Here is a 12,427-nt window from a genome sequence, read left to right on the forward strand (position 1 = left end):
TTGCCACCCAGGAAAGCAGCATGCATGTGAACCTATTGAGATATTTTTCACACTCCAATGAAACTCTCACTTCCTGTGCCAAATTAACAAACTGCATTTATATAGCGCCTCTTATGTAGACCCAAGGCATAATTAGACCCAAAAAAATGGACGCCAAGCCAAAATGGAGAAATTCCAGAGTGTAGGACCAAAGTAGCTGAAGCCATAGCTGCCAATGGTTGGGAGGGTGCAGATGAGGTTGGAGTCAGAGAAACACAGAGTTCAGTAGTGGGGTTATAGAGTTGGAGAGCGTTACAGAAAGGGAGGAATGAGGCCATGGAATGATTTAAATAGTCCCACCGAGCTGGACAACGGAGAAGAAGCTTTAGAAGAGGATGGTGCGGTGAACTGCCAAAGGCTGCAGAGAGGTCAAGGAGAATGAGGAGGGAGGAAAAACACAGTCGTCACTGGCACAGAGGATATCATTTGTGACTTTGATTAGGACAATTTCAGTGTTATGGCAGGGACAAAAGGTGATTGGAGAGATTCAAATATGGAGATGCATGAAAGATGAACACAGAATTGGCAGGCAACGACATGTTCGAGGACTTTGAAGAGGAAAGGAAGGTTGGAGCTGGGGTGGTAGTTTGCAATGACAGAGGGATCGAGGGTGGGTTTTCTGAAAAGGGGATGTTAACGGCTGTTTTGAGAGGGAGGAGGACAGTACCTTGCACTTGTTCGAGGTGAGGGTGGAGGGGGCAGCGGAGAAGTGTTTAAGGAAATGGTTACTGGACAGTGATTAGTAGCAGGCACTCTAGCTGAATTTTTTAATTACAGGAACCAATGTAGAGGCTAAGCCACCATTCCAGTCGAGGGCAGCTAATTTAGCACAAACTAGGAACTGAATCTGAAATCCTCTGATCTATAAACCTCAGTTACACACAGCCTTTATCAAATAAGCCATCAGCCAAACTTGGACTTCAAGTGCTGGTATCACACTGGCCCAACTTCCTCAGCAGCTAATGAGGGTAGTAATATCATGGAAGGTACAATGCATCTTAGGCACCAGTGTCCCAGTTTTATATTGGCTGGTTGATTGAGAAACCCCAAATTATTCAGTTGCCCTATCCCTGAATTCACCGATAGACTGCTTCCCAAAGTTGCAAGAGGAATCCTGGCACCTCTTATGTATCGCCACATTGTGCTTCAGTAGGACTGATAAGTGGCAGGTAACATTCGCGCCACAGAAGTGCCAGGCAATGACTATCTCCAACAAGCGAGAGTCTAACCACCTCCCCTTGACATTCAACGGCATTACCATCGCCGAATCCCCCCACCATCAACATCCTGGGGGGGTCACGATTGACCAGAAACTTAACTGGACCAGCCACATAAATACTATGGCAACAAGAGGTCAGAGGCTAGGTATTCTGTGGCGAGTGTCTCACCTCCCGACTCCCCAAAGCCTTTTCACCATCTACAAGGCACAAGTAAGGAGTGTGATGGAATACTCTCCACTTGCCTGGATGAGTGCAGCTGCAACAACACTCAAGAAGCTCGACACCATCTTAGACAAAGCAGCCCGTTTGATTGGCACCCCATCCACCACCTTAAACATTCACTCCCTCCACTACCAGCGTACCGTGGCTGCAGTGTGTACCATATACAAGATGCACTGCAGCAACTCGCCAAGGCTTCTTCGGCAGCACCTCCCAAACCCACGACCTCCTTCACCTAGAAGGACAAGGGCAGCAGGTGCATGGGAACACCACCACTTCCAAGTTACCCTCCAAGTCACACATCATCCTGACTTAGAAGTATATCGCCAATCCTTCATCGTTGCTGGGTCAGAATCCTGGAAATCCCTCTCTAACAGCACAGTGGGAGTACCTTCACCACATGGACTGCAGCGGTTCAAGAAGGCAGCTCACCACTACCTTCTCAAGGGCAACTAGGGATGGGCAATAAATGCTGGCTTTGCCAGCGACGCCCAGATCCCATAAGCGAAAAAAAAAGGCACTGCAAGCCTACTACTTAGGGATGGGCAATAAATGCTGACCTTGCCAGCGACACCCACATCCCGTGAATGAATAAAAAAAAAAGCAGAAGGAACAGATTTCTTTTCATAAGTCATCAGAAGAAAGCATTAGATAGGTGGCATCATGTTGTCGATAAAGTCTTAAAGGGACTAAGTAAATGCAAATTCTGCCACTTAATAATTTAGGCTCATTTCTAAAGCATAGAGGATACTGAACAAGAAAAATCCAATTGTTTTAAAGGAAGAAATGGATGGCCTGATGGGTTGTACAACTCATTTTTACTTGCAGTCTATGTACCATAAAAATCACACAATGTTTTATATTTCCTCATCATATAATAACTGTGTTTTCTGAAGGGTGGAAAAGTAATTTAGTTTGTTATTTAGCTGCAAGTAAAGGTCCCTACCAAAAAGGTGAATGGGATGCTGGCCTTTATATCTAGAGGACTAGAATATAAGGGGGTAGAAGTTATGCTGCAGCTATACAAAACCCTGGTTAGACCACACCTGGAGTACTGAGAGCAGTTCTGGGCACCATATCTTAGGAAGGATATATTGGCCTTGGAGGGAGTGCAGCGTAGGTTTACCAGAATGATACCCGGACTTCAAGGGTTAAGTTACAAGGAGAGTGTCATAAATCTCATCCTCATAAAGAAACTACTCATGAAATAATGCTGGACGGCCAGCTGGTGGCGCCGTCCAAGGAGTATAAATACTCGAGCGTGGTCCCAGCATGCCAGGGACATTTTGTAAGACAGGAACTAGCGAAGTACAACTAGACCTCCCTGTTCTGAAACAAGTTGATTAAAGCCTTGCTTTATGCTCAAACCAAGTGCGTAGTGAGTTTTATTACGTCAGAGAGATTACACAAAGTAGGGTTGTATTCCCTAGAATTTATAAGGTTAAGGGTTGATCTGATCGAAGTTTTCAAGATATTAATGGGAACAGATAGGGTAGATAGAGAGAAACTATTTCCACTGGTTGGGGATTCTAGGACTAGGGGGCCTAGTCTAAAAATTAGAGCCAGACCATTCAGGAGTGAAATTAGAAAACACTTCTACACACAAAGGGTGGTAGAAGTTTGGAACTCTCTTCCGCAAACAGCAATTGATGCTAGATCAATTGTTAATTTTGAATCGGAGATTGATAGCTTTCTGTTAACCAAAGGTATTAAGGGATATGGGCCAAAGGCGGGTATATGGAGTTAGGTCGCAGATCAGCCATGATCTCATTGAATGGCGGAACAGGCCCGAGGGACTGAATGGCCTACTCCTGTTCCTATGTTCCTACTGAGAGAGGATAAGAGGCCCACCCCTTGATCACAGGGTAACTCAAACCTTGCAACAACCTAAAGACAGCAAAAGTTTTTTCCAAACGAATGAAGTATTTAAAACTCTTATCACACCTCCATGGAAAGGAAATAAATAGTAAAAGGGTAGTCAAAGGAAGGGTGGGGCTGATTAGGGACCAAAAAGTAGATTGTTTAAGGCAGAGGACATGGCTGAGGTATTAAATGAGCACTTTGCATCTGTCTCCACTGGAGCAGAGGATGCTGCCAACGTAGCAGTAAAGAAGGAGGCAGTAGCGATATTGGACAGGATAAAAATATATGAAGAGAAGGTACTTAGAAGGTTGGCAGTCCTCAGAGTAGATAAGCCACCCTGTCCGTATGGAATGCATCTTATGTTACTCAGGGAAGTAAGGGTGGAAATTCAGAGCCTCTGGTCACAATCTTCCAATCCTCCTTAGATATGGAGGTGGTGCCAGAGGACTGGAGGATTGCAAATGTTACACCCCTGTTTAAAAAAAGGGGAGAGGAATAAACCCAGCAATTACAGGTCAGTCAGCCTAACATCGGTGGTGGGGAAAGTCTTAGAACAGTAATCTGAGACAAAATTAATTGCCATTTTGAAAAGTATGGGCTAATAAATGGAAATTAGCACAGATTTGTTAAAGGAAAATCATGTTTGACTAACTTGATTGAGCACTTTGAAGTAGTAATGGAGAAGGTTGATGAAGGTAGTGCAGTTGATGATGTGTATATGGACTTTCAAACAGCATTTGACAAAATACCACATAATAGACTTGTTAGAAAAATTGAGGCCCATGGAATTAAAGGGACAGTGGCAGCGTGGATAAAAGATTGGCTAAGGGACAGAAAGCAGAGTGTAGTGATGAACGATTGTTTTTCAGACTGGAGGGAAGTATACAGTGGTGTTTCCCAGGGGTTGGTATGAGGCCCATTGATCTTTTTAATATAAATGACCTGGACTTGGGCATACAGGGCATAATTTCAAAGTTTGCAGATGACACAAAACTTGGAAAAGTAGTAAACAATGAGGAGGATAGCAACAGACTTCGGGAGGACAGACAGACATATGGCAGATGAAATTTAACATGGATAAGCGTGAAGTGCTACATTTTGGTAGAAGAATAAGGAGAGGCAATATAAACTAAATGGTACAATTTTAAGGGGGGTGCAGGAAGAGAGAGACCTGGGGATATATGTACATGAATCTTTGAAGGTGGCAAGACAAGTTGAGAAGGCTGTCAAAAAAGCATATGGGACCCTTGGATTTATTAATAGAGGAATAGAGTACAAAAGCATGGAAGTTATGCTAACCCTTTATAAAACGCTAGGCCTCAGCTGGTGTATCGGCCCTGATTTTAACTCCAGGTGGATTCCCCGCTCAAGCCCGAGAAACTTACAGTCGGGTCTCAATGTTGTCACTGGGCCGCAACATGCTTATGTAAAAAAGGATCCTGTTGGCTCTGGGCACGTGTCCTTGCTGTCTGCTCAGGAAAGCAGGTTAAAATTGCAGATGTTGCTATCATGGCGGCTTTCGGACAGGTAAGAGCCAGGGCAATTTTAACTGCCCACCCACCAGGTTTCTGCTGAGCAAGTAGGATTAAGATTTCCTCCATTATGTTCAATTCTGGGCACCACAGTTTAGGAAGGATATCAAGGCTACAGAGAGGGTGCAGAATAGATTCACTAGAATGGTACCAAGATGAGAGACTTCAATTATGTGGAGAGACTGGAGAATCTGGGGGTTTTTCTCCTTAGAGCAGAGAAGGTTCAAAGGAGATTTGATAGAGGTGTTCAAAATCATGAACAGTTTTGATAGTAAAGAAGGAGAAATTGTTTCCAGTGGCAGAAGGGTCAGTAACCACAGGGCACAGGTTTAAGGTGACTGGCAAAAGGACCAGAAGCGTCATGAGGAAACACTTTTTTACGCAGCGAGTTGTTGTGGTCTGGAATGCACTGCCTGAAAGGGCGGTGGAAGCAGAGTCAATAGTAACTTTCAAAAGGGAATTGGATAAATACTTGAAGGGAAATTTTTTTACAAGGCTATGGGAAACAGCAGGGGAGTGGGACTAATTGGATAGCTCTACCAAAGAGCTGGCACAGGCACGATGGGCCAAATTACCTTTTTCTGTGCTGTATCATTCTGTGATTCTATGAAATCAGGAATGGTAACCTCCTCTAGCACTGGCTTCTCTACTACACTTCTGCGATAAATGAACACAAATCAAAGATGAAGCCGCAATTTCAAAACTGTGATCAGTTCTAGAAAAAGGATTCTCTTTATTAGACGTACTTTATTTTCGTGGAGAGGGCAAATCCATCTTTATAAAGGTCAGGTTCACTTTGTGCAGTTAATGTAAAAATATTGCTGTCTTGCAGCACTAAATTACATCATCTGCCCTTCCAAAAGTCACATTTCATTTAAATCATGTTTCTGCTGCTTTAGAATAAAATTCAGAGGTAATTCTATGGTAAATTCTTTGTCTAAAAGTCAGACAAGTTCCAATTCAACATTCATGCAAGAGTGCATTTGGCATGGGTAAAACTCTTTTGTGGACACCTTGTGGCGGTACCACTGGTTGTCCCTTACATTGAGGCACATAATTCCCTTTAACTTACCTTACTGTATGTTTAACTTACCTTTTGAGGCCGTTGCCCTTTTAACTTACCTGTTGGGGCCATTGCCCCTTTAAGACGCGCCCTAGCGCGCTGACGTCACGTCACGTACAACGTGATGTGCGTGCGCCGGCACAGCCCGGCCTAGCGTCTTCGGCCTCAACGGCCAGCCGACGGGAGCGACGCGATCTTCCGCTCCCGCGGCAAGCACCGGCACAGCCCGGCCTCCCGACTTCGGCCTCAACGGCCAGCGATGCAACGACGCGCATCACGTGACGCCCTAAGTGCGGGAAACGCGAACGTGATGACGTCACAACACAAACGCGATGACATCATCACGCTCCTCACAGGACTGCGAACTCAGTCCTCGCGGAGTTCCCGCTGGGACAAGACCTACACCACGGTGCTCCTACAGTCAGCCATCTTACCTGCCATCTTACCTGATGTAATTAGTCTGTTCCTGTAAATAAACAACTTATTTATAGTTTGTCGAAGTCAAACTCTCTTATTTAGTGGCGATCTACACGAACCGCTACATTGGTGACCCTACGACGTGAGTACGGGAGCCCATCAATTCCAACGCTACAATTGGTGACCCCGTATCCGTGAACGATTTTCACGGTAGCAACGCGCAGCCTGACCCTCGTCTTCCCACAAGACGACCAACGCACAACCGATGAACAACCACGGAACAGCAACCGCCTAACACCGATTCCACCACAAGCGACCCAGTCTTTGCGAACGTCTTCGCAATGGAAGCGCAGCTTGGAGGTGAGCCCGTTTTTCACGAACAATTTCACAGAGGTAGAGCACGACCAACAGCAACAGTCGTCCACCAGCGCTACAATTGGTGGGTTTGTGAACGTCTTTCACAAACGAAGCACGCTATGAAAGCATCAGCCGTTCTGCTGTCGCTACCGCAATCCAGGGAGCCATGGTCTCCCTCGTGCTTTATGAAGGAAGAAGCCCTGTTCGCTGAGAACATCGATGCGGCACAGACCACGCACGTGCTCACGGTCTCCGTATTCGACTCTTCTACCGCCACACGGATCGTCCGCCTCTACGTCCAAAGCAACAGCAAGTATACATCTCTCCAAGCGCGGGGTACAGCATGTTCGGGCCCACAAGATCGGAGCGCGCCCCGCGGGGATACCACGAGGACTCACCCCCGTGAAACACGAGGACGTACTCCTCGCGCACGAGGACCCATCCCTCGCGAACCACGACGACCCATCCCTCATGCGAAACGACGACCCCTTCTCCGCCGACGACGCACCAGCCCTTCAGCCTGCTGGTTGTGTTACCCACTACACGATTCTTGCGTGAACAAAAGTGTGCCGCCCCCCCGGCTGTTTTCTCCTAAATCTACAACAGTTTCAAGTGTTGCCGCCCTCCAGACAGAGTTTACCCCGCCCGAAAGCAACAACAACCTGGACCGTTGCTGCCCTTTATCCAGTTTTCCCTTTAGCAAACGCAAACGTCTACTGAAGCTGCACACAGAGGACGGGTCAAACGGGCATCCTGCGGCCGCGATCAGCCATGTGAAAGTTGCTGGCCTCACCGATCACTGATCAACGCAGCAACTCTTCACCCTCCGTTGTGTTATCGTCGTAGCACTATGGCACACACCGTTCCGTGCGTTTCAGCCTACCGAAGGTTTCGCTCACCTGTCGGCGAGTTCACCGACCTCGCCAGTCAAGTCCTCCTGGATCGCCCGTCGGCGTTCCTGCAGATTTCGCCGGAACAAGGACTTGTTTCAACATCAACGGAGACATCGCCCGCGTCCGCCCAACCTGCCCGTCACTCTGACAAGGACTGCTGTTTCGCACGTCTCCACGGTCCTTCGCCTGACGGATACGTTTTATTCGCCACGACGCGCGTAAGGATCCGCTCACGAGCAGCATCTTCATGCCTCGCCTACCAAGTCGAGACAGCACGACCGCCGTGACCACCAGCTTGTCAGACCATCTCATCCTTGGACTTTCGTTAAAGCGAATTCTGGGGGGGCCTATGTGGCGGTACCACTGGTTGTCCCTTACATTGAGACACATAATTCCCTTTAACTTACCTTACTGTATGTTTAACTTACCTTTTGGGGCCGTTGCCCTTTTAACTTACCTGTTGGGGCCATTGCCCCTTTAAGACGCGCCCTAGCGCGCTGACGTCACGTCACGTACAACGTGATGTGCGTGCGCCGGCACAGCCCGGCCTAGCGTCTTCGGCCTCAACGGCCAGCCGACGGGAGCGACGCGATCTTCCGCTCCCGCGGCAAGCACCGGCACAGCCCGGCCTAGCGTCTTCGGCCTCAACAGCCAGCCGATGGGAGCGATGCGATCTTCCGCTCCCGCGGCAAGCACCGGCACAGCCCGGCCTCCCGACTTCGGCCTCAACGGCCAGCGACGCAACGACGCGCATCACGTGACGCCCTAAGCGCGGGAAACGCGAACAACGTGATGACGTCACAACACAAACGTGATGACATCATCATGCTCCCCACAGGACTGCGAACTCAGTCCTCGTGGAGTCCCCGCTGGGACAAGACCTACACCACGGTGCTCCTACAGTCAGTCATCTTACCTGCCATCTTACCTGATGTAATTAGTCTGTTCCTGTAAATAAACAACTTATTTATAGTTCGTCGAAGTCAAACTCTCTTATTTAGTGGCGATCTACACGAACCACTACAACCTATCACTATTTTGATCATGGGCATGATGACAATATCACTGTGGTATATACACTGGCCTGGAGCATCACCTTCCAGGCAACAAAGGTCACAGGGACAAAACATTTTTTTTTCGGGGGGGGGGGGGGGGGGTGGGGTGGTGGTGGGAGAGGGGGCCCTATATTTGAAGGTCTATGGTCTAAATTCTGCACACCTCACACTTGATAGACAGCATGAACCATACTAGTCACTTGGTACACTGGTAAGAGCTAGTTTAAAACTGACGTTTCAAAACAAATAAAATGATTTGTGACCATTTTTCAAAATAATGCTTAGGTAATAATTAGAAACTTACGTTGTAGGAGAATACACACACAGCAGTGAAAGTCAAATAAAACAAATGGCAAGCTAGGTCATGCGAATAAAATGAATCAACTGAAAGCTTACTTTCTGCTGGTACAAATTTCCACACTGTGGTTGCTTGGACATCCCCAACATATACAGTCTTATCATCTGCTGCAACAATGTCATGTGGCATCAGGAAGTTCTTAAGAAAATAAATAAATCAATGTTAATTTGCATTCTCCTTCGGCTGAAATGACCAAGATGTCCTTGACATAATCTGAAGGACAAAAAGGGTTACTTTGCATAATTATTCTAAGTGACTGAAAAATTCAATAGCAGTTGAACCCCGAGTTGCTTACTTCTACCTCCACAACACTGCCCACCTTTGCTCCTAACTCAGCCCCTTTGCCACTAAAACCCTTCTATATACACCTTTGTCACCTAATCGATTCAACTACTTCAACACTCTCCTTGCTGGCTTCCTAGCCTTCATAAACTCCAATTTGTCCAATGTATGTGCTACACTTAGTCATGCTTGCCCATCACCTCTGTCCTCACTGACCTACATTGGCTCCCCGTCCCCAACACATTGGGGTCGATTTTAACTCAGGTGCGGGGAATTGGCGGGTTCCCCGGATTTAGTGATTCCCACACGATTCCAAATGGGTCTGTGAGATTGAGAGATTGATGCAATTTTAACTCAATTGGCCAATTGATTTCTAGCGTGTGGGAAGCCTTGGCAATTGAGTATTTCCAGTCAGAAAGTCGCAGAATATGACGTCATCATTGCTGCTGCTTTTAAGGTCCACAGCAAGCCTTGCTTCCTCTGCAGGCTCCCAAACTTCACCATTAAGATAGCACAGGAGCCTGCAGGAGCAACGGCCAGCGGGAGGGTCAGATCTGCCCCCAAATTTGATAAGGCTTCACTCCAGGCATTACTGGATGGTGCTAGGGCCCACAAGGAGGTCCTGTTCCCTTCTTCAGGGAGGAAGAGGCCTCCCAGCCAGACCAAGGCTGTGTGGCTACAGGTGGCAGGTCAAGTCAACTCCTTGGGGCTCGCACGAAGTATGTGGTTGCAGTACAGGAAAAGATTCCATGACCTTCTTCGCACTGGAAAAGTAAGTACTGTATGATGTTTCCATCACCCTCAATCTGATCCCCATTGCCTTTCCTCACCAGCACTCAGCTTTAGCAATCTCTTCCTGCACATCCCACTAGACACTCACATCCATGCACCCTTACCCATTCCCTCTCTCTCTATGCTCACATTCACATAACTATTCCACCATGCAGCCCTCACACTCCCTCTCACTCTGATGCTTTGAACACAACCGACAACACACAGTGAGGGCCCTTGGTCTTGCAACCTCACTCCATCTTTGTCTCCTTCTAAGTATCTATGCTACGCAATCTCTACACTCACTCCTTCATTCTCACTCAACCTCCACTTGTCTCCCTCAACCTCCACTTGTCTCCCTCATTGCAGGAAAAGAGAGCTCACAACAGGAGAGCACGAGCCAGGACAGGAGGAGGGCCGCCCTCATTAGCCCAGCTCACCCACTGGGAGGAAGGCGTCCTGGAGATTGTCGGGGCTGACCTAGATACGGGAGTTGGGGAAGGAGAGACAGGTGCATCCCCGCAAGCTGGTGACAGAATAGTTTTCCATCTCTCTCATTGGCATTGCATGAGTCGCTGATAATGATTCTGAAGCTACATCATATGGACTTATGATCATCTGCAAAATGCAATGTGCATGTAACCTTGGCATCACTTCTCTAACTTTATCCTTCACTCCCCCACAGGACCATCGAGAGCCCCCGTCCCCACTGTGCAGGAGGAAGAGCCTGAGCAGCCAGACTCCTCAGAGGAATCTGCAACCTCTGAGGGCGCAGCATCAGCAGAAATAAGCGCACCCAGCACCAGCGCAGACACTCACACCTCGGTGGGACCTTCGGGACATAGCGTAGAGTGGTCAGCTGGTGTATCACAGCTCACAAGAGAGCATCAGCAGATTGTGGTGACAGGGACAGCAGTGGAGAGTCCTCGTCGGAGGGCGCAGGACTCTGCCAGCTCGGCTCAGCTGCATGTCGACCCTCTGCCTCTGGGTCCATCCATAAGATCAGAGGTGATGGAACTCCAGGCACAGATGCAGGAGTCTCTGGCAGGTTTTGTCTCTAGGGTTGCTGTGAGTATGGAGCGAAGGGAGGAGTCCATAGTGAGCATGAGCAGAGCCTTTGTGGAGTCAGTGGCGCATGAACGCATCAACATGGAAAGGATGGCTACCTACGTGGAAATGATTGCTGCCTCCGTGGCAAGGCTGGCTATGGTAGAGGAGAGGAGGGCTACGGCCATGGAGGAGGTTAGTCGCCAGGGTATGGAAAACATGGTGAGTGTTCAGAATAGAATGACATCTCTTGAGGAGCGATGGGCATCTATTGAACAGAGAAACCAGACCTTCATGGAAGTCCTTCTGAGTAGGACTGCCATTGCAGATACGGGTCCCCATGGCCCCCCCTGATGTGCAGCAAGCTGCTCTCAAGCCACTTGCAGCCCCTGAGGGGGACCTGACCCATGAGAGGGAGGTTGGTGGCAGACCTCAAGGAAGTTGGGGCTCCTCTCCAAGCGCTCACACTTCCATGCCACTGCAGAGCCCTCGGTCAGAGCCCCGCCGGAGGCCACACCCAACGGAGATAGAGGTCTCAACCCCTGCACAGCCGCAGGAGCAGCAGACTGCTGGCGAGCCCTCACAGGCTCGCCACCCCAGAGGACGCCCGCCAAAGGTGTCGAGACAGGAGCAGCAGGAAAGTGAGCAAGGGGCCTCCACATCTGCTGAAGCCACAGCGGAACCACTACGTAGGAGCATGCGTAAGAGGAAAATAAAGCACAAATAGTCACAAGGGTAGTCACTTGGGTGAAATGCTGTGTATTTTGTAAAAATGCCATCAGTTGTTTGTTTTTCATAAAAATTCTGATGGCAACTTCTGCAGTTGTGGTATGTGTCATTTCGCGAATGTGGCTGGAGGTCCTCTAATGCCAAGAGGGGAAGGAAAAAAAGGCCTCTCATGCTTCTGGTAGATGCCTCAGTTGAGGAAGCGCTGAGTGAGGGTGGCGAGAGGGGTCTCACAGGAGGTCACACTGGAGAAGTGTGTGAGGCTCCAACCTTCCACAGGTGTGGTTAGGCCTAGTAAAAGTTGCCCCGGGCCTGAGACAACAAAGTCCTGCCACCTGCAAATGATGACTGATCAAATATCCTCTTTAATGTTGGGACTGCAGCTGATATTCAGCAAGCCAATAGTGCTCACGCCAGGTTTCACAGGCGTGATCTCCACCAGGCGTGTTTTACGTGGGAAAAGGGATAAACAGGCAAGCGCCTGTTAAAATGGGATTATAAAGGCCAATGAGTGCTGCTTAAGGGCCCTAAAGACCAGTCCTGCCTGTTGCAGGCGGGACTGATTCGGGTCCATCAGACACACCT

The 12,427-nt window shown here is 48.5% G+C and overlaps 1 protein-coding gene across 1 annotated transcript in view; it reads right to left on the reverse strand.

The window, feature by feature from the left end:
- Nucleotides 1-12,427, reverse strand: part of pam (peptidylglycine alpha-amidating monooxygenase) — a 255,985-nt gene that overhangs the window by 4,749 nt on the left and 238,809 nt on the right. Inside the window, exon 21 of the mRNA XM_085987745.1 lies at nt 9,055-9,154. Coding sequence (XP_085843871.1) covers nt 9,055-9,154 — 100 coding nt within the window. The remainder of the gene's footprint in view (nt 1-9,054; nt 9,155-12,427) is intronic.

The sequence above is a fragment of the Somniosus microcephalus genome, chromosome 1 (genome assembly GCF_052327205.1).
Source record: "Somniosus microcephalus isolate GS21.2 chromosome 1, FLI_Smic_1.0, whole genome shotgun sequence".
NCBI classification, from domain to species: domain Eukaryota; kingdom Metazoa; phylum Chordata; class Chondrichthyes; order Squaliformes; family Somniosidae; genus Somniosus; species Somniosus microcephalus.